Here is a 24,317-nt window from a genome sequence, read left to right as displayed (position 1 = left end):
GAGAGATATTTTCACACATTTGTAAGAAATGCTTCATTTCCTTTTAGAGGTTTCCACACCTTTGTAAGAGTCTCACAGTTTAAAACAAGTCTACCGAGGTTTCCATAATTTTGTTAGGAATGCTTTGTTCCTTTTAGCAAGGTTTCCACACCTTTGTAAGAAATGTTTCAACGTCCTTGGTGGCACACCACCTGATGACCGGCTCTGTCACCATTTATAAAAGCTCAAGCCCACAACTAACCGATATTATCTTAATATCCTAAAAAATGTTTCGTTCCCTTCTCCAACCAATATGAAATCTCCGAAAATTTGACCATAATTAATAAGTTAATCTTATACAATAAATTAATTTGACCTTACATATTATAATATATGCTCACCTCTTTGGATCTCACATTCAAATAAAATAGTTAGGAAATTAAACAAACATTAAATATTATTAATTATTTATAACAAATTCGCAAAGCATGTACTTTGCATTACTTTATTAAATATTAAAAAGATAATAATTATAAATAAATAAATAAATAAATAAATAAATAAATAAATAACCACACTACACGACAAAAATAAAGCACTTACGGTCAATAATTTCATTTACTTTTTTAAACGAGGATCACATTGTTTCAAATTATCAATAAACTAATAAATGAATATTTTTAATAAAAAAAATAAAATAAAATAAATTTTCTGTGGGTGTTGCTACGTCGACAATGGTGGGTCTCTGCGCTTTTACACCACATTTTACAGATGTTTCTCGAGATCAATGGCGTCTCTGTGAACCCACCTATAAATTTCCATTCCCGACTCTGAAAACTAAACGGATTCTTCACAGTCATGGAGGTGCGGAAACCAGAAAACGACCATCTAGTTCTCGCCATCGACCCGCCGGAGAAGGAACAAATCTCACTATCTCCGGCCAGAACCAAAACTCTTCGCCGTCTCAATTTCTCTAAACCTAAATCCCGTTTCGACGAACCTAATTTCCCCCTTTCTACGCCAAGAACCATTCCTGAATCCACCGATCTCCTTCAACCTACAGCAGAAGAAGATTCCAGTTCTTCGTCTTCGTACTCTGAGGAAGAGGATGAAGATGAAGAAATCGGAGCGGGAAACGAAGGACGAAAACGGAAAAGGAAGAGGAAGAAGAAGAAGATCAACAAACGAGTATTAATCGAGTGGATATTGTTCCTCACCATAACTACTTGCTTAATCTGTGCCCTAACTCTCAAATCGCTTCAAGCGAAACAGATTTGGAGCTTAGAGGTATGGAAATGGTGTTTAATCGTAATGGTGGTATTCTGCGGCCGTTTGGTATCCGAATGGCTCGTCGGTCTCCTCGTCTTCATAATCGAACGAAACTTCATGCTTCGCGAACGAGTTCTCTATTTTGTTTACGGCCTCCGCAAGAGCTTCCAGAACTGCGCTTGGTTAGGGCTCGTTCTAATCGCGTGGATGATAATGTTCCCCGACGTTCACAACAAGAACAAAGTCCTCTTAAAGGTCTTCCGATTTCTAATAGCTGTTTTAGTCGGCGCCACAATCTGGCTTCTCAAGATCCTTCTGGTTAAAGTCCTCGCATCGTCGTTCCACGTCGCGACGTTCTTCGATCGGATGAAGGAAAGCGTGTTCAACCACTACATCCTGGAGACACTATCCGGACCGCCGCTAGACGAGGCGGAAATGGATAAGGAGGAGAATCGGAAGCGGCGGTTGCAGAAAATGTCGAAGTCTCTACCGGCGAGGTTGCAGGAGAGCGGAGGAGGCCAGATCTTGTCGAGATCGAAGCGGCAGGATTCGTGTAAGAAGATCGATATGGAGATGTTGAGGAAACTAAGCTTACAGAGGAGACCATCGGCGTGGAGTGCGAAGAGACTGATGAGCTATGTGAAATCGTCGGGACTGTCGACGATTTCTCGGACGGTGGATGATTTCGCGAACGCCGAATCGGAGATTACCAGTGAATCGGAGGCCAGAAACTGCGCTCAGAGAGTGTTCAAGAACGTCGCTAAGCCTGGTGCCAGGTTCTTCTCTCTCTCTAGAATTAAATTATTTCTCTCTCTAGAAATTAAAATTATATTTATTTACCAATTATACAAACTTTTTTTTTTTTCAAAATAAACAATTTAAAAGATAGATAATGTTGAAATAGCATGTCACCTATAAATATAATTATATATTTTAATAAAATAAAGACCATTTTAATTATATATTTATAATATCATATCCCTATTATTTTTTTTTATTTTTTATTTTTTATTTTTTATTTTTAAAATTGCCTCTTTTTTTGTTACGTCCACAAATGAAAAAGAAAATAATATTTGATTGTGAAGGTTAGTTTCTCCACTCTATATCTTTATCATAATTTTATATTATTCAATCCATGAAAATATCTTCCCCAATTATTTTTTTTAAAAGTTAATTAAATTATTATTTTTTTCTTTTTCAGTTTTAATTTAAAACGAAAAAGGAGAAACCAAATAATTCTGTTTCCCACCAAATTATTTCATGTCTATAATTGAAAGCATAACCCAAATAGAATCTTCTTGTTTTTTTTTTTTCGTAAAATAATGTTTTTTAAAATCTAATTAAAAAAAACAATGCAAACTATTTATTTTACGAACCAACTATTTTTATTTTTAAATTTGAAGTATATTAAAATTATAATAATAATAAGGCTAAATTAATAAAAATATTTCTAAAATGGAGTAATTTAATTCAAAAATATCTTTCAACTTTATTATCCTTCAAAATTTTAAAAAAATTTAAAAATATTTTTACTTACAAATACTCTTTAAAATTTAAAAATAGTATGGACATTGTTTACTTTCTTAAAAATTCTTATAGTTAATATATGAACAACAATTCATAGATTATCTTCAACGAGTATTTTAACACAGGTACTAATAATAAAAATATTTTGGAAGGTTTTTAAAAAAAGTTTTAAGAGTGCCTATTAGACTTTTAAAAATTTAAGATTTTTTGAAATATTTTTAAGGTTAAAATGAATTTTTGAAATTAGTGCATATATATATATATATATATATTTGATAAATTTTATTAATAATCTAGTCTATAAATAGGACAGGACCTGACAAATTATTGCTATTTCGTAAGTAAAGGAAGCTACTTGTACTCCAGGAGCTTTATATCCACTGATTTTTTTTTTTTTTTTTTTTTGTTCTAAAATAAAAGTTTAAACAAATCTAAATGTTACTGTATATACATCATAAGTGGACAAAATTTTATAAATTATTGAAAAACTGATATCTCACCTTTATTTTTATTTTATTTATTTTAAAGACTTGAATAATGAATTATTTTGTTTCATAATCATTATTTCACTTTCTGTCACACCATACATTCTTATTTTCTAATAAGTACAAAAGTGATGAGAAATTAAAGTTAATTTTTTATTTATTTTTTATTTATTAAATTATAGAGATTAATTTAAATATTTTAAAATACATGTACTAAATTCTCATTAGAATTAATTTAATCTAAAATTACTTAAAATCAAACAGTTAAAAATAGTATTAAAACCAATAAATAATAATATTATATATTGTTAGTCATTTATTATATAGTTAGCTACCCCATCCTAATGGGTCCACGTGGCATCTAGGAGCCACTTTATTTTTGTGAAAAGAAAAGATTTGATAGAAAAGGACTCACATGATATGAAATGATAAGACTAAAAATAAATGATGTTTTTAATTAAATATTTTTACAATATTAGATTAATATTGTTACCCTGTTGTAATGTATAAATAATTGTCAAATTAAAATACAATTTTGACTGTTACAGATCCATTGGAGAAGATGATCTACTGAGATTCCTGAAGGTAGAAGAAGTGACCACCATTTTTCCTCTCTTTGAAGGCGCCATGGAAACAGGAAAAATCTCCAAATCCGCTTTCAGAAACTGGGTGGTTCATGCCTACATAGAGCGGAAGGCATTGGCTCATTCTTTGAATGACACCAAAACCGCCGTCCAGCAGCTCCACAAGCTGGCCAGCGCCGTCGTGATTGTGATCATCATTGTCATTTCTCTTCTGGTCCTTGGCGTAGCCACCACTAAGGTCCTCTTCGTTGTTACCTCCCAGCTTCTCCTCGTTGGATTCATGTTCCAAAACACCTGCAAAACCATCTTCGAATCGATCATTTTCGTCTTCGTTATGCACCCTTTTGATGTCGGCGATCGGTGCGTCATCGACGGTGTCCATGTAAGTAAATCATCTTGTCAAGAATTTCTATTACAAGTTTAGTTCTTGAACTTTGAGACGGGTGTATGAAATTATGAAATAATGGGGCTTTCCTTTTTCCTCTTTTTCAGATGTTTGTTGAAGAAATGAACATTTTATCAACGGTGTTCTTGAGATTCGACAATGAGAAGATTTACTATCCCAACTCTGTTCTTCTGACGAAGCCAATCAGCAATTTTAGAAGAAGTCCCGACATGTCGGACACGGTGGATTTCACTATTGATGTCTCCACTTCTTTTGACAACATCACAGCCCTCAGGAAAGCTATGCAAATGTAAGCATTTGCACCCCTTCTAATTGCCTCATTTTTTCTTCATCAAAATACACAATTTTCATTGCAAAATAAGTCGGAACGGTAGGCCATCGCTAGTAAATATTGTCCGTTTTGGCCCGTTACATATTGGCATAAGCTTCATAATTTTAAAACGGCGTCTACTAGGGAGAGGTTTTCACACCCTTATAAGGAATGTTTCGTTCCTTCTCTAACAGATGTGGGATCTCACATTTTTTCTCGGGTAAACTATTTACAGATACATAGAGAGCAAACCGAAGCATTGGAGCCCAAAACACTCATTGGTAGTGAAAGAGATTGAGAATGTGGACAAGATGAAGATGAGTCTATGTGTGCAGCACACCATGAACCATCAAAACTTCCCTGAAAGAAACAACAGAAGATCAGACCTCATTTTGGAACTCAAAAGGGTTTTTGAGCTTTTGGGCATAAAATACCATCTCCTTCCTCAAGAAGTTGTTGTCACTCAGTTCAATTTGACAAATGGAAGAATGGCGATTCCGTCTTCGTGAACCCGAGCTCTGGAGAGGAACTAGAAGATGCTTTTTAACTATGCATCGGACATAGTTCTCGGTGCGATGAAAATTGCATCGTGACAGTCACATTGAACATTTTCATGTTCTTAGAATCCATTGGAATTGGGTTGGCTTTTACAAGGTATGTGAAAAGTGAGTATTTGGAGGATTATTGGTCAAATTTATAGTCGGTGTTCACTCGGCCTATAGGAATTTGTCCCGAACTTAACCTCAAACAGGACGGAGAATCCCCTTTCAAATGGAGAGGAGGCAAGAAGATGATTATATTCCGTCTCCATCTAGCTCTTTGCCCCACCCCGTCCCAATATATATATACACACATAGATATGTATTTTGAAGACGGTTATAATATTGAAATTTGAATTTTTAAAAATTATATAGTAGAATTATGCTAATTTATTCTATTTCTAATTTTTTATAAAATAATTTGCGAATAAAATATCATTTTGCCCCCTAATTTCTAAATCTAATTTTATTTTAGAAATAATAATTTTTTGAAAATTTTAAAATCTTAAATTCCTTAAAAGAAAAAATATAAAACATTGGGCCGACATATTGGGCCGGTCTTTTAGAAAAGAGTTGGGCCTGTCATTTTTTGATCTATTACTAAATGGCCCATAATGCGCTCTCTAATATCTTCGAAGATCACCTCAGTTCACTTTACCCGAAACGAAATAAAGCAGTCGAATCGAGAGTGACATCAGTCGAAAAATGGCTACCGGCGGTGGGTTTGGTACGGCGGCGGAGTTCCCGTCGAGAACGATCGAAGAGCAGAAACTGGAAATTACAAAAGAGATGAGAAGTCATGAGGTTTCCATTGCAGAGCTCAATCATCTTTCCTCTACCAGAGTAAGCCCTACCGCCATGTTTCGCTAGTTCTTTTTTCTTTTCTTTTTTTTCAAATTTGAACTAGAAGTAGAACTATTTAATAGCATTATGTTTGAAAATTTGTTCGAACTCTGCGTATTTACCTTTTTCTGCTGGATATTTTGCTAATCGATCGCCATGACTAGCATTTTGGACGAAGTTTTCTATCGTATACGTTAAGATTTAGAGTTACATGTTAATCTAGGGTTTAAATCTTGAAACTCGTCTTCTTCTGAATTCGTTTTAGGTATTTTCGAAACATGCAACGAAGTTATGGATGTTTTTATGTAAACAGCTTGATTTATGTCTTTTTATTGTATAGCAGAATTTTAGTTTAGCAGTGACTTTTGATATCTCTTTTTTGCTTGAGCTCTAATAAGGATTACAACATCTCAATTTCATGAAAAATATATGTGAAAACATTCTTGTATGTTCTTACAAAGATCATGAAAAAAGAAGTTATAAACATCGATTGATTTCTAATACTGATATCATATTTTTCGATTTATGAAAATATTAGTGGAAATATAGTGGATGAAGGACACTTGACATCGAATTGCTTAAGTTGAACAGCCTCTGCCTCTCTCTGAGCAACCTTTTACTAATTCTTAATGTCGTTATACATTGCAGGCTGTCTTTCAGAAGAATGGAAACATATTTTTCCGAACAACTGTTCAAAAAGCAACAACTTCCGAACAGAGTAAGAAAATTGCTTTAATAAGCCTCCACTCTCCAATGTTTTTTTGTCTTCCGTCTAAGAAAATTGCTTTATATCCATCAATATTTCTATCAAGAAAGTTCTAATATCCATATGAGGAAGAAAATTGCTTCATTGAAACATATAGATTAGATATCGAAAAAATGTTAGATATATGAGCTTGATAGAATGTCAATAGCTAATTTCTTCTTTTTCTGTTTGACCTTGGTATCTCTCCTTCGACCCATGTGAAATAGGCTTCATTGTTTTGTTTGTGAATATCTACAATTAACTAATTGACCCCATCTCATCATTCTGATTGGCTGTTCTTTTCTTTTCAGAAAAGCTTGATGCGGCTAGAGCAAAGCTTCAAAAACTGAATTCTTGATACAAGTGGAGTTCAAATTTACAGACCATATAAATTTCTCGCATATTCAAAGGAAACTCTGGAGCCAACCCTTGATTTATAGGTTCAGAAGTCTTGCTTTCAAAATTTATCTACTAAAATATATTTCAACCCTGAAAAGCTTGTTTTTTGTTCTGGACATCTTTGATTATTAGCATGAATCACAAAAATAGTGAGATGCCTCAATGTAAGTTGAGCTGTTATGATACAACTTTTCAAATGTTAGTCTAAACCCCAATGGAAAACCTTTCATGTTGCCCTGTGATTCTTTCACTAAGTCCTCTCTCAGACGTTTTCACTCGAGCTATGCTGGAGACCAAGAATGGGCAAAGATTTTGAATTTTGAGTAACAGTAACAAGTTAGTCGAGGAATATTGGCCCATTTGAGGAAGAAAATTTCAACTTTTGCTTAGGATTTTATTTATTTTGGTTCATACGTTTTTTAATGCTTGAATTTAGTCATTTGCTTGTTCGTTTATGGAGATTGGAACAAGAAAAGAATATGATGGTCAATGAAAAGGGAAAAACCGTGTACTCTGAATAAGATCCTCTAAATATCACTTTCTTTTATGGAAGAATTTTGGAATATTTGAACGCTTTTTTCTAACTTATTAGAACTTTTCAAAGCCTTTCTCTTTTCACTTAAAACACAAAATCAATTACTTTAATACATTAGATATGGAAGATATGGAAGATTAAAACACGAAGCATACCTGAGAGACACATCCGACTTGCTCTACGCTAGGCCAAGTTATTCGGCTCGACCTTGACTCTGCTCGGGCCAAGGTCTCTCAATACAACGTTGCATCTCGTCTTGCTATCTCGATTCCCATCAAGTTATTCGGCTCGACCTTGACTCTGCTCGGGCCAAACTCTACTCGGGCCAAAGTCTCTCAATACAACGTTGCATCTCGTCTTGCTATCTCGATTCCCATCGACAGGATCTATATGTCTTGACGCCATCCCGAGTCTTGGGATGTCGTCGGCCATCATAACTCAATCGGTCATGCCATCGAGAATGAGCCCGTGTGCCAGTCATCTCAACGCTTCAAAGCAAAGGATCGATAAAAGTTTTCCAACTTTTCAAGTTTCTTAATAAAACGTTTCTTAATAAAAGAAGATATGAGAGGTTCGTTCATATCTAAAGGAAACAATAAAGACATGATATTAAGAGTAAACATTTCACAACAAAGCGAAAGAAAAAAAAAAAGGTTTCTGTAATAAATAAATAAGAGTGAAAGTTCATGAATTTTATTAACTTCCCTATATACATAACAAAATTAAATTAAAATTAAAAAAAAACCATTGAAAAGCAGAAAGGAACCAGACTATGTATTAAAATTTGAGAAGAAATTGTTGGATTTAATTAGTGATGGATAAAAACCCCAATTATATGGAAATTTCCCACCAAACCCATCAAAGTTGAAAAAATATATATATATATATATATATATATATATAAATTCCTTATCTGCAAATTAATTAAGTAGCCTAAAAAAAAAGCATTGCAACTAACAAAATTACAGCAGCAGCAATTTTGATTCACTCTACTCCTAAATAAATTCCTCTAACACTCTTGATTTCTTAGGATCCGGTGGCCGAAACGTCTCCAACCGCAACTTCGAGTTCGAGCGCATATCGTTTAGGAACCCTTCTCCTTTCTCTGTTCTGATTGCCTTCAAGATGTTCCCAAGAACGTCAGCTGCAAGTCCAGCTTGAAGAAGGGCTCCTGGTTCCTCTCCTCCTTCATAGATTAGATCTCCAACTTCTTTCAAGGAAACCATGCTTTCTGTGATCACTTTCCCGAGAATACGACCCAAATACTCCGGAGCTCTGGGAGCGTCGTTTACAGCATCCTCCAAAGTCGCAAGAACTGCTTCAAACCTGCCCAGATGGAGAAGAAGATTCAAAGGAAGAATAACGAAACGTTCGAAATTTCACATGGTCTATTATTTTTCATCTATCTAACAACAAATGGTTGGTGTTTCTTTCTATCATTACCCTTTGACCAGATGAATCTGGTTCAATGTGCCATCGTTCGACTTGGAGAGGTTAACAACAAGTTTCGCCAAAAGATCCCTTTCTAAATCCGTTCTCTCGAAAGCGTCTGTGACCCAGAGACTAATCATGGTCGGGTGGAAGGCTGGGGAATTCAAGTCTTTGATGCACAGAGCTACTTCCTTCTCATCTCGGGCACTGGAAGCAGAAAAGAACACAAAAGATAAAGTAGAGCAGGTTTTAGTATCATACCCTTTCGAATAATCGAACATATACGACGATAATACGGTATGAATCTCAAGGGACAATCATCTGAACAAGTCCTACATGTCAACGGTTGAACAGTGTCCCAACTTCGGACTCATCCAACAAAATCTAGAGGCCTACTAAAAACTTACTATTATGGTCAAACATAAAGCACTTGAAAAGTCATTCAACACGAGGATGAGCTTTCACATTTTTCCATCAGCCCGAACACAAATTTGAACACGTCCAAATAAAATCCAGTGCACTACTAAAAAATATCGTTATCATGATCAAACATAAAGTGAGCTTTATAGTTCCCGTTTTGCATACATACAGCTATCTAGATATGACATGGTCTGTCTCAAGAAACTGCAACAAACAGAGGCCAGAAGAAAACAATCGGGTACGATCTAATGTTCTTATTAGAAGGATAATCATTTTGGAACGAATTCTAATTATCTGATTAAAAGAAAGATAATTTGGTCATAGAACTAATATTTGTGGCAAGAACATGTAAACTTTGACCCAATAATACTTCTGTTGTGCAAAGCCAATAAAGTATTCAAGAAACTGCATACCTGTAGAACTCCTTGATGGCCGTCAGTGACAATTTCCGCAGCATATCTTCAGACAATACTTTTTCAGAAGGATGATTTGAAGTCAAAGTTCGGGGCGGTGTGACAGGTGAAATCGGACGAGATCTATCGAAATTCCGACCTGAATGTCTCAAATCCTTATTTCCAAAATTTGAATAACGATCTTGACCACCTCCGTGGTCAAATGACGTAGGACCAGCAAATCTCTCCGGCATATGTCTCAAAATTAGATCCTCCTTGGAAGCTGCACGCTCTGATGCAGAACTATACCCGTTCGAAGAAGTTGGCGCGTTTCTCAGTTCTCCAGGAAGAGATGACTTCTCAGCAGGAGAGGCTGAACTTGGTTGCGGTCCTCTAATGGACATTCCTCGAGCCAGACCACCCTGTGGACCCAAAGTAATAGACTCATCGCCACCCACTTTATGAGGCAATGTAACAGACAATGTCCTAGCTTCATAAGCCTGTCTTTCATCTTGACGAGAATCCTGATTTCCATATCCACGAGCTTGATGCGGATATCCACGAAACCCCCCCATCTGACTACTTGGGGATGACACAGCCGATCCCCTAGGACCATAATCCATAGATGGGCCCCCTCTCCTTGCTGAAGGATTAATGCCTGGACCACGACCGAACCTACCAGTTTGAGCCTGCCGCTCCTGAGCAGCATCTCTGTGTACTTCCTCGATCTTTTTTGGGCCTTCAACTTTCCTCCTAGACTGCCATTTGTTCTTCCTCAGATCAATTGAATCTCTTAGCATGAATCGAACCCTGGATGATAATTTCATGTTGTTCGATAACATTGTCATGATCTCAAAATAAGAATCCATACTGTCTTTTGCTCTGGGATGATCTATCATCTCTCCAATTGTGCTCATCAATTTGCACAAAGATTCAACGTCTTCCTCGTCTGGATTCTGATATTCACCGAGTAACTTCTTGATGCATTCATGCATAATCCTCTCAGTCAACATTTTCTTCTTGTACAATTCCCCTATTAATCTAATGTTGCCTAGCATTCTTCTACGTGCCTTAATTCGCTTTTCTTCCCTTTCCTCTTCAGACTGCTTCACCTCACCTTCACCTTCAACTTTGTTGGCTTCTTCCTGTTCTCTTTCACCTTTCTCGAATTCCTCCTGACACTTGTTGAGTAACAATCTCTTAAAAGTAATTTTCTTGTTGTCTTCACTTAAATCAGGCAGTTCTCCAGCAAGATGAAAACAGAAGTTGGCATACATTTCACAGAATGTAGGCTCCATTAGAGCTTTGTCAAAAATCTGTGATATTACTCCGGTTAGCGTTCTACCATTATCGATGTTTACTTCTTTAACTTGCTCAAAGAGCTTTTCGAAGTTCTGGGGAGTTAGCTTGTTAAGTATAGCCTTCAATTGCCTTTGCTTGGCTTCTTCTTCATCTGATACCTTACCAATCTCATACTTCTTCTTAGCTTTATGCATAGTCTGCAACGGTGTTGACGGTGAAGGAATTAAACCCTTCTGAAAATTGTTAGCTCGTTGCCACCGATCAGCATCAGAATTATTTCTATGCAACCCTCCCTGTGGTCCCATAGGCCCACCAAGTATTCCTCCAGCATACTGAACAGAACCTTGCCCTCGGGGGTTTCTTAAAACACCAAAATTGGCTCCTTGACCAGGTCGAAACCCCGCAGTGGCTCCATAAGCTAGATCCATACGAGGATCCTGTCCTGAAACAAAGGGGCCAGGCAATTTGTTCCATCTGTCATCATCAACCAAATTGCTACCGCGACGATCCAATCGTGATCCTCCACTTGGTGGTCTATCTACTCGTCCTGGGCTCGGATATGAATCACGATCAGGATGGTGAAATGCATTGGCACGAGAACTCATCAAGGACTCTATATCAGGCGCAACTTCAAAGTTATGTGGAAGGTCCACAAACTGCTCAGCAAACTTGAGGAGGAAATCCCTAGAATACTTCTTGGCCATATCTCCCTGTCTGTCTCCACCATCAACCACCGGTGTACCAGCACCATCTCCATGTGCTGATTCCAGTTTAGGTGTAGCAATGTCAGCAGCATCTTCCCAGTCTTCAGGCTCAGCTTTACCCTGTGCATTAGCATCTTCTTTAACAGCCTCAATCGATTCCTGCTCGGTGTCCACACTAGAAGACCTACTTTCTGTCCTCTCAAAGCTCTCAGAATGTGGTACTGTTTCTTTCTTCTCTTCAGGTCGCTTATATGCCATGTAAAGGTCAGAAGTAGTTCCTGCAGCATCCGCCATTTGGAGAATTGCCCTTAGCTTCTTCTTTCCTTTTCCGGTGGTACTCTTACTCCTGCTCATATCTACAACAGATTTATCCTTCGTGCCTGAAACGGCATGTGAACTATTACCACCAGTACCAACAGCATCCAACACCAACCCATCATTTGTTCCTTCTGTAAGTTCCGTGTTTAGGTCAGATTCAGGTGGCTGATCTGATCTGATACCTTTTTTTAGAATAATATCATTACTACTCATATTGTCATCTCTACCTGAAGAATCAACAACTAACTTGTCACCTTGAGAATTTTCATGAACAGTTGAGCTAGAACTCATGGAAGCAGACACATCAACTCCTGGATGACAACTCATAGGTTCATCTGCAGCTCTTTGGGCAGCTTCAGAGGTTGAAACCTCGTGTCTCACAGTAGTTGAGCTCACAAACAATTCCCTTCCTGTTTTCTCAGAAACCTCCATAGGTTTTGCAGCATCATGATCTGAAAGATTTTCGGAGTTCTTAAGATCTACAGGAAGTTCAGAAGAAGTTGCTTGTCCTTGTTCTTCTGTTTTCAGTAGCACAGGTTCTGGATGCTTTTCTTTTGAATTATCCTGCTTATCATCAGAAGTGAGATCCGAGGTCTTGACATTCCCCAGACCATAATTTTCAGGAGAAGAATGAGCTACAGAAGCCAAAATGGCACCAACCGCATTGACTGATTCTGACTTGTCTTCCACAGCTAATGGAATGGTTGAAGATTTAGCTTCTACTGATTCAGAAACTATAGAGTGAGAAGTTGTGTCCTGCAATTGGCCAGGCAGTCCCAATGCTGAGGAAGATTGTCCACTAATCTGTAGATAGTGATGAAAAACATACCAAAATGATATAACAAGCTAGAGTAAGAAAGACATGATAACAGAAGGGTCACCAGACATGTCAATAACGGATCACATACCTCATGCTGTGCTTGGGAGTATCCTTTCTTGCTTGTTTTCTTCTGATGATCCTTGTGTGAGTCGGACCTTGATAAATTTTCCCTCCTGCCTTCATTATGCATTCCAGCTAACTCAGGCTCCTCGGAGGAAGCAGTTAATGAAGGTTGCACAGCGCTGGAATCTTGGCTGTCGAGCAAAACCACAGAAGGTGCTTCTGTAGACAGTTTAGATACTACAGGTGAAGACTTCATCGACAATGGTTCTTTGACAACTTTTGAATCATGTAGAGAACTGTCCAAGGCTGTATCTATTGCCCTTTGAGAAGAAGGCTGGGTTATATCAACAGATGGGTTTGAGGATTTTTGTGATTTGACTTCTTCAGTTGTAGGTAATCTACTTGGCAATGAGTCAGAACCCTTGCCACCTATAGGATCGGCAGGCATTTTGATTGTAACATGAACTGTCCCTGAGGGAGCAGGAGGTTGCAAGCTGTGAGTATCACGAGTATGCTCTCTATTAGGTGGATCTGAAATAGCGTGCATTGGGCCTCCAACAGGCTTCTTAACATGCAGATCTATGTATGGTGGATTTTGAGAGCCCTGGCTGACTGGATAATTAAACCTGTGTGGCTGAGGATTTGGTGCAGCTTGACCACTAGGTAAAGGAAGGGAACTGGGGTTTCCAAAATATAAAGGATTGGGATTGTAAGAATTGGGATAATAGTTCATTGCATGACTTGGTGCATATGGAAGAGGCTGTGTTTGAGAAGGAAGATTATATTGAGGCCTAGGTCCTGAAGAACTAGTATCAGTATATGCATTTGTTTGCTTGTTATCAAATACTAACTCTTCATGGGTCTTTGGATCAGTAATTCTAACAGCGGACTTACGAGGGCCGCCAAATTTCCCTCCTTGCTGTTGAGGGTATTGCGAACTTACATTGATTCCTAAGTTGCTTAACTGAGGAGGCATCTGAGAACCTATTTGAGCTGCAAAACCTAAGCCCGGTCCCTGATGAATTATCCCCTGTGGCTGCATTGGATGGGGATGAAGACCAGGAACAAACATTGGCTGTTGAACTTGAGGAGAGCTTCCAATCTGCAATGGCACAGGAATGGACATGTGCAGTGAACTGGGGGTAATGCCCTGTGATTGCATCGGTTGTTTGGGAGCTCCAAATGGCACAGGTACTTGTGGTGGGTGGTAAGGCATTGTCATAGCGATTCCAGACATCGGAGTGGTGGGCTTTTGAGTTTGGTTGGTGGAATGATTTGGTGATGCTTGCACATCCCTTTTAGCCTTTTGTACTATATGAGCATCCCCAGTATTAGGTTGGTTAATGTTACCAGCATCCTTCTGTGGTAACTGCTGTCCAGTATTAGGTTGATCACCAACTCCAGTATCCTTCCTTTGTACTGGTGGCTTCGGAGCTGATGGTATCGGCATTGGAGGACCTGTTCTAAAAGATTCATGGCGTGCCTGACGTACAGCAATAACATACAGCTTTAGAAAACTAAAACCTGGAGCTTGTAGAAGTAAAGCAAATGCAGACATCTCAAATCCAAACAAGATAAAATTCTAGATAGTTATGTGGCTTCTCAGATATATAAAATATCACATTGAAACTTGCAAATAGAAGAAAAATGACTTTACTATCATGGTTCAAACCAATCTACCAATTGATACTTCTTCAACGACGTTTTTTGTAATAAAAAAAGGGTGCTGGGGCTCAGCTCCCGGCCGACGAGTAGAGGAATTGATAATAATCCTAGAAACAAGACAATCCAGAAGGAAGCAATACAAACCTGGTCACGTTTCTGTTCATCTAAATTTGGAGGAGCTGAGCTAGTCCTAACTGGAAGCTACAAAACAAAATAGAAAGCTCCCTTACAAAAGAATCAAAAAGTTCAGAGCAAACTCGCCTGCATGAAACTTATAACGTGCATTTCGTGAAGTAATTGTTGGAATTATACCTGCATACCATTCATGAATCCAGGACTTATGGAGCCAAACTGAAAAGAGAATTGATCTCCAGTACCTAAACATTAAATGCATCAATACATAGCTAAAAACGAAAAATGTTGATTCACATTTGTCAGAAACATGATCATCGAAAGTGAACACTACTACTACTACTTACCCCTCATCGGGGTCGTGGGCGCAGCCCCATCAGAACTCATGGGGGAAGATTGAGAAGTTGGAGGTTTAGGAACATCTCTGGTGCTTCTCTGGGTATGTGGCGCTTCGGTAGGCTTAGCAACTGCACCTGAAACCCGTGCATCAGATGTCGCTACAACAATACAGTAAACAAAATCTCCAAACACATCGAAGAAGAAAAACAACAATATGGGGACTTATCCAAAACAATTTAGAGTTTACCCTCTAAAAACTGGAATTAAAACCAAATAACAAGACAATCAAGAACAAATAAATAAACAAACAAACAAAAGTTAAAAGATTAAACAACAATACCACACGATTGAATTATCTCAGACTCACCATTTTGCACTCCTCTCGAGTTAGGAGCGTTACTCGAATCCGCAGAATTTACAGTAGGAATGCCTCCTCTAGATTGCCCTCCTTGAACATTATTAGTCTTCTTAAAACTAAACAATACCCAAAACAAAGAACACACATATAAAAAACCAAAGAAATCAAGGCATAAAAATCACGACAAACCAATACGAACAAAAGGAAGAACATCAACAATTGGGAGAAAAAAAAAAATCACAAAACGAAAACAACCGAAACGAAACCCTAAATCATTACCTACGATTAGAAGCGATCGACGGAGAAGGCGCGGAGCCTCCGGCACCGCCGGGCTTAGAGTGAGTGCCTGAAGAGCCTCTCTGTGGATTAAAGTTACTGGATCGCCCGGATTTGCGATACTGAGTGTAGCCTTCGTTCTTATCGGACCTTGATTGATTGAAGGACATATATTCCAACCCTTAATCTCCCGACAAAAATAAAACCAAAAAAAAAAAAAAAGAAAAAAAAGAAAAATCGATTCTTCCGATTATCCCCTGCAAAAACAAAGAAACCCCATCAAAAAACACAGGAGAAAAATCAGAAAGAGCCGCAGAAACAGCCCAAAAAGGAAAATTAAAGGAAAAGACAGACGAATGGGGGAAAGAAGTAGAGGAGTGAGAATGAAGAAACCTGTTGGGGAGTGAGAGTGAAGAGATAAATAGAAAGAAATCGCAGAAATTAGGGTTTTCAAGGGGAAATCATGAGAGAAATTGAGAGAATCATAAGGAGTGGGAGAAGAAGGGGAAGAAGAAGGGGTGTGTATTGTGGTTTGTGGGCGTTTTAGAGAGAGAAATTGATGAAGAAGGGTAACAAACTGACTGGTAAGATGGGTCAAAAGAGGTAGATTTTTTAGGAGATCGAAGATCGAACGAGTCTTGCTTTTCCTAATCATTCCATTTTCTTTTCCTTTTTTTTCTTTTTTTTAATTTTCCATATTCCTCTAAAAATCACTTCTTAAATTCCAAAATAATAATAATTATTATTATTATTATAGTAATTTACATTTCACTCCCTCCATTTTTCATATTTTTATCCATTTACCCTTCTCTTTTTAAATATTCATTATCGTATCGAACCTTCAACATGTGAACGACTCAATGAACACGAATTAAAAATAAACACGAACAGTTAAGTCTTGGTGTGTTTTGCAGTGATTTATGGTAGTTAAACATTGTTCAGATTTTTTTTTATGTGGGTTGCTTGATTTGTAAGCTATTGGGATGATGTAACGGGTCGTGTTTGTTAAATTACAATTTAGTCCTTCAACTTTTAAATTTATACCTATTTTATGTCTAATAAACGGTTAATTTAGTATTTAAAAAATTACAAACATATTAGTTGCAAATTAAAAATTTAGCTTTATATTAACATAAAATTCAAGATTTTGTATATTAATTTATTTTTAAAGTTTGGAATATATTCAAAATTCTTTAACCACAAATTTAAAAGTTTAAATATTCTTTTATTAAGTAAATCATAAAATTTAAAATTTAATGATCTATTAAATGACAATTTAAAACATCACGACTTGAATATATATATATATATATATATAATTCATAATTGAAACATTACATTTCAAGTATTTGCTCATAAATTTATGATATTTTTTACGTTAAATTTTAAAGTTATGAGGCGATATTATCGTTCGTATACTTTTAATTTAATGAAATTAGAAGAAAAAAAATTACATACCAAACTTATAGAACAATTAAATTATCGAACCAAAACCACCCGTGAAGCCAAAGCTCAAGAAAATTAGATTTTTTTTATATACAATATTCTATTTTTATTCAATTTTACAATGATCACCATAGCCTAGCTCTTTTTGACCAAATTTAATTTTAATTTAACAAAATATAAACATTATTTTAAATAAATAAATATATATATATATATATATATATATATATATATATATATATATATCATATTAATTTATTTTTAAAAAGAAAACTGATTACAATGATCTGACCGTTGCGGATTTTTTTATTTAAATTAAACTATTTTTTAATTAATACGTCGGTTCCATAATTCCGTTGCCACGCTCCGTATAAGATTTTTTTTTTTTGGTTTAAATGAAATTATTATTATCGCATAATTAAGAATTATGCTGTTTTTAAATGACTTTTTTAATATAATTTTAAAATGGAATAATGAACTTTAAAATAATTTTATACTTTTAACTTTTAGTTAACTATTAGGATTTTTGTAAATTAAAATTTATAAATAAGAAATTGAAACGTGATCAAATTATTGTTTTATTGACATACTAATGTATTTGAATGTGTTTTAAATTAAAAGAATGTCACTTAAATATAGAATAAAAATTTTATTGATGGGATCGACCCGCTTAGTTGGATCTAATTTAAAATATTTAGTATATTAAAAATAAATTTGAGCGGGGTTAAAGATGATATACACACTGTTTTGATATGCAAACTACTTTTATCCAAAGAATCGTGACTTATCAACAAAAAGTTACTCATGTTCGACTTAGCTTGAAAATTAAGCTTTTAGCATACAGTTCATTAAATTTGCTTTTTTTTAACCGACTCATCGAATTAAATAACTGTGTGTCGTAAAAACGGTAGAAAACTATTTATATATTTTGTATAGTTTTATTAAAATTATTTATTTAAAGATGATTATTAATATTGATGGCTAAATATATTATTTATAATATATTTATTATTCCATACAAATTCTTGTTTTATTAATAAATTATTATAATAGTATAAGATTTAATATAATTTATTTCATCATATAATCAAATATAATTATTAAATTTATTACAAAAACAAATTTAAAAAGCCTAAAATTTAAGGTAAATAAATCAAGATTAAATGAATTAAATTATTTTATTTATTTGATTTAATATTAATATTAAGTAAAATAATTAACTTATTAATTATTTAAAATTAAATAATATAATAAAATTATTATAAAATCTAAAATATATATTTGGTTTATATGCATATAAATTCTCAGCCATTTTTTGGTTCATTATTATAATAATTATAATTATTATTTCTAGTTGCATGTTGGGAATAATTTTTGGCGTTTATTGTAACCTTTTTAATTCTTCAATGTTAGACAGTTGTACCTAGTTTTGGTACAAAATTTAAATAAATAAATACAATTCTAAACCCGGAACCTCGACTTCTAAGGTTATGGCCCGAGACCCTACCCGACCCTCTCCAAGCTTTGTCTTCGACACTTGTGTCATATCGTCCTCTCCAAACTTGTCTATGTCTCGACTTGGTTTTAATACACACTCTTCTTGGTATGTCGAATGATGCACCGTTCTCTTCAGTTGCATCATGACATTTATTTATCACGGACCTCACGTAGTCGAATGGGCATCACTTGAGGCCCGTCACTTGTCGGTCCACATATGGGAATCTCAACCTATAGCCACCATTGTCATTACTCTCGACGTGAACTGCATGTCGCTATCACCATGGTCGCATATCATTATTATTAAAATATATATTAGTTTAATAACTCATTTCAAAAATGGAAAAAACATGCATATTAAATGTATATAAAAACAAATTCTCCACCAAACATTTAATTTTTTTAATTAAAGTCAAACCAGAAAATAAAATTAATAAACATGTTTTTTTTATTATTATTTTTTTTGTATTAAATTATTTATAACGCTAGTGTTTCCTTTTTCTTTTTCTTTTTTCATTTTTTACTTTTAAATTTATAAACTTTTCTTAACCATGGGGTTTTCTGTTGGGCTGCGACGAAATGATTGGAAATTTTTAGTTTGGGCTTAGAGTATGGGCTTTAAATTCGTGGGCCTAACTAGAAAGCCCAATTTTTTCAGAAAATAAAAATAAATAGTTTTTTTTTAATTATTAAATGAATATAGGTTTATGATATTGCCATAATAGCTAAAATGTTAAATACAGATTTTTAATAATTTTGAAGTTACCGATTTGCCCTTGTACCAACTTTTTTATTTTCTATTTTTTTTAAGTCGAACTATTAATTAAAAAGGTAAAAATATAAAGTTTCAATTAAATTATACTATTACCAAACTTTATTAATATTCAATTTTCGACATGTTTATTATCTTATTATCTTAGTAGAGTCTTCGAGTGTATCGTAAAAACATGTCGTAACAATTACATTATTTTGTGGTCTACTTACAATAGTGACATGTCGTACCCTTTTCGACCAAAAAATCATCCATTAGCTATGCGACAAGACAGACCGCTCATATTAGCTCCGTCTATCGCTATTGATCTCATCCAGAGGGATGGTAATTAAGTATCTTAATGAACGTGTGTTTTGGGTCTGCTCTACCTTAGGGTATCAGTGCTTTTTTTTTTTTTTTTTTTTTTTTTTCGAGTTGGAATAGAAGTTCATTTTAGCTCTGTCTATCGCTACCTTGATTGTTCATCCTCTATAAGAGCTGAGGCAAATTTCTACCATTTCTACTCATCATTTGTTGAGCTCGACAATATCCTCATGTGGTATATGGTCGTTCTCGTTGAGAATGAGGCCAAATAGGTGTGACTTTCACTATTCTTTGTAGGTGATGATTTTCATCTGTTCGCCTCTATATTGATTTTAATTTATATTTTTAATATTTTCGTTCAACGTTGATCATGATGAGCATATTTTACCCAAAAAAAAACAAAAAACATTCCTTACAATGAACTCTAGATATTCATACGATAGCAGCAGTAAATTTTGTTTGACTTGCAAAATAAATAAATAAAATGCACACTAGTATGGTGCTTACGGGTACGGCCATGCTTGTTCAAGACGTGTTGTCTTTAGTCGCGTGCGTGATAGATGTCTCAATCATGTTTGTTTATGACATATGGTCCATAGGTGCATGCCCGTTCCAAATCCATCTTTACTTGCTTTCGTATTAAATAGATATTTACTATAATTGTTGTATTAAATAGATATTTACTATAACTGTTATGTCGATATGGGGTGTACGACCGTTCACCAAAATTATGTCTACACCGAGCTAAAATGCCGCAAAATGTACTACAGGAGATGCAACTAATTATCAATTCTTCCTATTCGGGTTATATGCTTTCATAGTTGTCGTTTACTTGTCCTACCTAGGTTATATGCTTTCAAAGTTGTCGTATACTCGTTTTTAGCTTATGATATTGTTCTCTTTAAAATTGTTATAAACGCATTTCTTTGCTCATGTTTCTAAAATATTTCTCTCAAACGTGAGTCGAAACTCAAGCGAAACTCAAGCGAACGCCAATGTTATCCGCAAAATCCAAATTTCTTACTGCTGACTTGTTCGTTGGATTAGAATAAGTGTCACACTACCTCGTTGGATTAGAATAAGTGACACACTACCGGCACAAGCAAGATTGTATGTATTAAATTAAAAAGGGACCATGCTCTATGTAATAATCACATAAAGCACAACTTACACTAATCTAGTTCAATTTTTTTTAGATTTTAAAAAGGAAAAAAAAAATAAATATGAAAATATTTCTAATCATAAATTAACCTGAACTAAATATTCAGTACATCTATAGTTTTATTTAAATATTAAATAACAAAGTACATAGTACTTGCAGTTTTAGGAAATAAAACAAAACGAAACGAACAAAAATGGAACACGAAATGTACCATACATATATATGGATCTGTGCCCTGTATTTTAAAATAACAAAAGAAAATTACATCCCTCTAAAAATTAAAATTAAAAAATTAGGATTCTAGTTCATATAACAATTTATATGAAATTCAAACTTTTTTTATTTATAATTTAAACAAAAAATTGGAAAGCTGAGTAAAGAGATTGAAGCAGCACAGTTTTGTATAACCTCTGCCAATCGATTCTTCTCCACAGGAAGAAATCTCAATCTGAATTTCCATTTCTTTCTCTCTTTTTTTGTTTCTGTGTTCGAAGAACACAAATCTTTTCCTCTCGCATTTGAATCTGAATTTCCTTTTCTTTCTCTGTTTTCCGTTCTTTTTCTCAAAATTTCTTCATCGGAACTCACGCCACTGCAACTGTATCCGTCCTTACGTTCTTCTTACCAGACGCCGTCGTTTTATCCGCCGCAGACGACGAAGACATTCTCCAGCTCTTCTCCTGCGCTTCGTCCATTTCAATCTGTTCCTGCCGGCACTCTTTGCTACAGAACGGCGTGTTTCCTCTGAAATCAATACGATTCGGAGCAGATTCCGTCAGTATCGTCTCACATAAATTTCTTCCAAAAAAAAAAAAAAAACCTAGAAAATGAAATCGGAACGAAATGAATTGAATTCGAATCACAATCACTCACTTGTACATGAAAATGTCTCGGTTGAATCCGAGCGGCCTCCGGCAGAGGAAGCAAGCTTCGAGGAAATGAGATTCCTGCCGGTGATCATCACCGCCGCCATGGTACCGCATTCCGTTCCTCATATAGAAGAGAAATTTCCACTTCGAAATCGAGAGATTAGGGCTAGAGTGAGCGAGAGCGCCGAATGTGGGAAAAATCGGAGATCTCGGGCCATTTTATAGTCGCCTGAATCAGTGAGGAGTAATCCTCTACTTCGTAGCACACGGGATCTCCATGAGCTTTACATAACCTCGCGATAACAACGGACGTGGAGGAAATTGATTGGCTACACAAACCAAAACCATCGTAGTGTGCGATGTACTGGAACATTTAATATTGTAATTAAAAAGGTTATTGTACTTGATTAAATTCCAAGTGGCGTTTATTTAGATACCAATTGAGTTAATCTAATGGCACAGTGCATGTACCTATTCCTTTAAAAGGAAGGGACACAATAAATTTTAATAAATTTAATATTTGGTCCTTCCTTTCTCAAGTAATTTTAAGTCCACACCATTTCGTTTAGTTATTTACATTTTAAAGACCATTTGGGCCCATTTTTGCAAATATTAGAGACAAAGAAATTGAAAATGAACAGACAAAAAAAGATAAATTTTTTATATTTGGTCCTTCCTTTCTCTAGTAATTTCAAATTCACCACATTTATTTAGTTATTTGCATTTTAAAGACCATTTGGCTCCATTTTTACTAATATTCGAGAAATATGTTGGAAATTGAAACGAGCAGATAAAGATGAAGTTTTGATAAGACGAAGGAAGAAAAGTGTCAATTATCTTCTCGATGAAGATATTAAGAGAGAAAAGACAGCAAATTGCAATCATATTATATATAAATGCGACACATAATATGACGAGTCGAGGTCGAAAGGTAGGTGATTAAATATGTGGGTCCTAATGGGGTGAAAATAGGATTTAGAGAAAGTTGGGGGAAAAAAAGAAATAAGATGCACAAAATCTAGGCTCCTCTTGTCTGACAGTCAGATATCCAAGTACAGTGAAGGGGAGGGTGGGTGTATTGGTAATTTAGCGAAATATTTGAGGGCAAAAAGGACAATTCAGTAAAGCATCATAATTTCTCTGGAAATTCAAAGGGGTCCACAGGGGGGAAAGAAATTAATATTCGGAATATTATGATATTTGTTTTTAGAAAAAGGGAAGAAATTATTATTCTTGCTGACTAGACATCGGCCCCACTGTCCAATCAGAAGCCGACAGCAACAACGAAGCATGAAACTCTTGGCACGATATACGAGGTCATTGTCCACTTCTCTGCCCGTGTCTCTTGGGCAGCCTTACAAGTTTGCCCGTCACACGTGTGCCGGAAACCGCAGCACCAGAACCCACGACCGAGCTATGTGGCGGCTGATTAAGGACATTAAATTAATAAACAGATTTTAAATATTATTCTTGGTATTTATGGCTGTTTTTTTTTAAGTTTAATTTTAGTTTAGTGAAAAAAAAAAACATTTTAAATGTCGTATAATTAAAATATCAAAATAGATTATTTCAAAATATGGATATAAATTTTTAATACTTGTTAGTATTTTATATTTAAAATTAAAACTTTTTATCTACGTAATGATATTCATATAAAAAAATATTTTAAAAAATTTGTGCATTTTAAATGTATCATGCATATAATAACAACCTTAATTTTTAATAAAAAAATTAGGTCGTAACAGTTGATATCAAAATGGTACTGCTTGTGGTTTATGGACGAACCACCACGGAAGTATGGTGATGCGCATACGACACTCAAGTAAATGAGGGTTATATGAATGAACCTATACCCATTCGAACTCGAGCCATCCTGAGTAGATGACTTATAAATAGACTACAGTCCCTCCTGGAATTAGATCGGAGTGATGTGGCAGTGCCACGCAAGAAAGTAAGGTGGGCCCCACGTCTAATTTGGGGTCTAGTTGAACGTCGGGATGACGTGGGATGGACAGAGTGGTGGTGGAAGCCAACTCGTAATGGCGAAGTAATCCAGATGTCAATATCGAGGCCAACTTGATTCCGTTATTTAGTGCGAAAATAAATAAATAAATGAAGATATTTAAATTAATAATTTCTGTATATAAAAATAAAAACATTTGATAAATAAAATATTTGTTTTTAGACATTAGAAGCATGGAAATTTAGATTGGCACATGGCCCACTTGAGTTATTATTTTTATTAATTTAATTATTGTGATATATTTCAATATGGGCAATTATAGTATGAAATTTTTCTATACTATATAATATTATTGAATTTTATAAATTATCATATTACAATTATTTATTCCTTCGATTAATTTTGAAGACTTTTCTTTTTTTTTTCTTCATAATTATTTTTTTTCTCCCATGTTCTTGGAATCT

General features: G+C 35.2%; 4 protein-coding genes across 6 annotated transcripts; 2 read left to right on the top strand and 2 right to left on the bottom strand.

Annotated features, from left to right (window-relative positions):
• Positions 1-618: 618 nt before the first annotated feature.
• Positions 619-5,466, top strand: LOC111778100 (mechanosensitive ion channel protein 10). Its single transcript, XM_023657751.2, has 4 exons — positions 619-2,024; positions 3,809-4,226; positions 4,337-4,539; positions 4,796-5,466. Exons 1-4 carry the CDS (start codon positions 838-840, stop codon positions 5,067-5,069), a joined length of 2,082 nt encoding a protein of 693 aa, XP_023513519.2. The 5' UTR covers positions 619-837; the 3' UTR covers positions 5,070-5,466.
• A 276-nt stretch (positions 5,467-5,742) lies between these two features.
• LOC111778937 (Prefoldin chaperone subunit family protein) lies at positions 5,743-7,319 on the top strand. Its single transcript, XM_023658951.2, has 3 exons — positions 5,743-5,942; positions 6,591-6,660; positions 6,999-7,319. Exons 1-3 carry the CDS (start codon positions 5,805-5,807, stop codon positions 7,043-7,045), a joined length of 255 nt encoding a protein of 84 aa, XP_023514719.1. The 5' UTR covers positions 5,743-5,804; the 3' UTR covers positions 7,046-7,319.
• A 1,049-nt stretch (positions 7,320-8,368) lies between these two features.
• On the bottom strand, positions 8,369-16,436 carry LOC111779210 (eukaryotic translation initiation factor 4G). Of its 3 annotated transcripts, none has more exons than XM_087119080.1 (10): positions 16,235-16,436; positions 15,845-16,098; positions 15,575-15,681; positions 15,216-15,365; positions 15,049-15,113; positions 14,881-14,937; positions 13,097-14,554; positions 9,886-12,992; positions 9,065-9,259; positions 8,369-8,947 (listed from the first exon to the last, which is right to left on the bottom strand). In XM_087119080.1, exons 2-10 carry the CDS (start codon positions 16,009-16,011, stop codon positions 8,617-8,619), a joined length of 5,637 nt encoding a protein of 1,878 aa, XP_086975206.1. In that variant the 5' UTR covers positions 16,012-16,098; positions 16,235-16,436; the 3' UTR covers positions 8,369-8,616. The 3 variants fall into 3 exon arrangements, with proteins under 3 accessions (XP_086975206.1, XP_023515074.2, XP_023515075.2); XM_023659306.2 differs by having other exon boundaries at positions 15,216-15,341; positions 16,235-16,435; XM_023659307.2 differs by having other exon boundaries at positions 15,216-15,335; positions 16,235-16,435.
• A 4,675-nt stretch (positions 16,437-21,111) lies between these two features.
• On the bottom strand, positions 21,112-22,076 carry LOC111778993 (FCS-Like Zinc finger 3). Its single transcript, XM_023659016.2, has 2 exons — positions 21,895-22,076; positions 21,112-21,765 (listed from the first exon to the last, which is right to left on the bottom strand). Exons 1-2 carry the CDS (start codon positions 22,014-22,016, stop codon positions 21,606-21,608), a joined length of 282 nt encoding a protein of 93 aa, XP_023514784.2. The 5' UTR covers positions 22,017-22,076; the 3' UTR covers positions 21,112-21,605.
• Positions 22,077-24,317: the final 2,241 nt, after the last annotated feature.

The sequence above is a fragment of the Cucurbita pepo genome, chromosome 17, assembly GCF_057944985.1.
Source record: "Cucurbita pepo subsp. pepo isolate OVF chromosome 17, ASM5794498v1, whole genome shotgun sequence".
Taxonomy (NCBI): domain Eukaryota; kingdom Viridiplantae; phylum Streptophyta; class Magnoliopsida; order Cucurbitales; family Cucurbitaceae; genus Cucurbita; species Cucurbita pepo.
The sequence above is the reverse complement of the archived record's forward strand: the minus strand, read 5'-3'. Positions and strand labels throughout refer to the sequence as shown.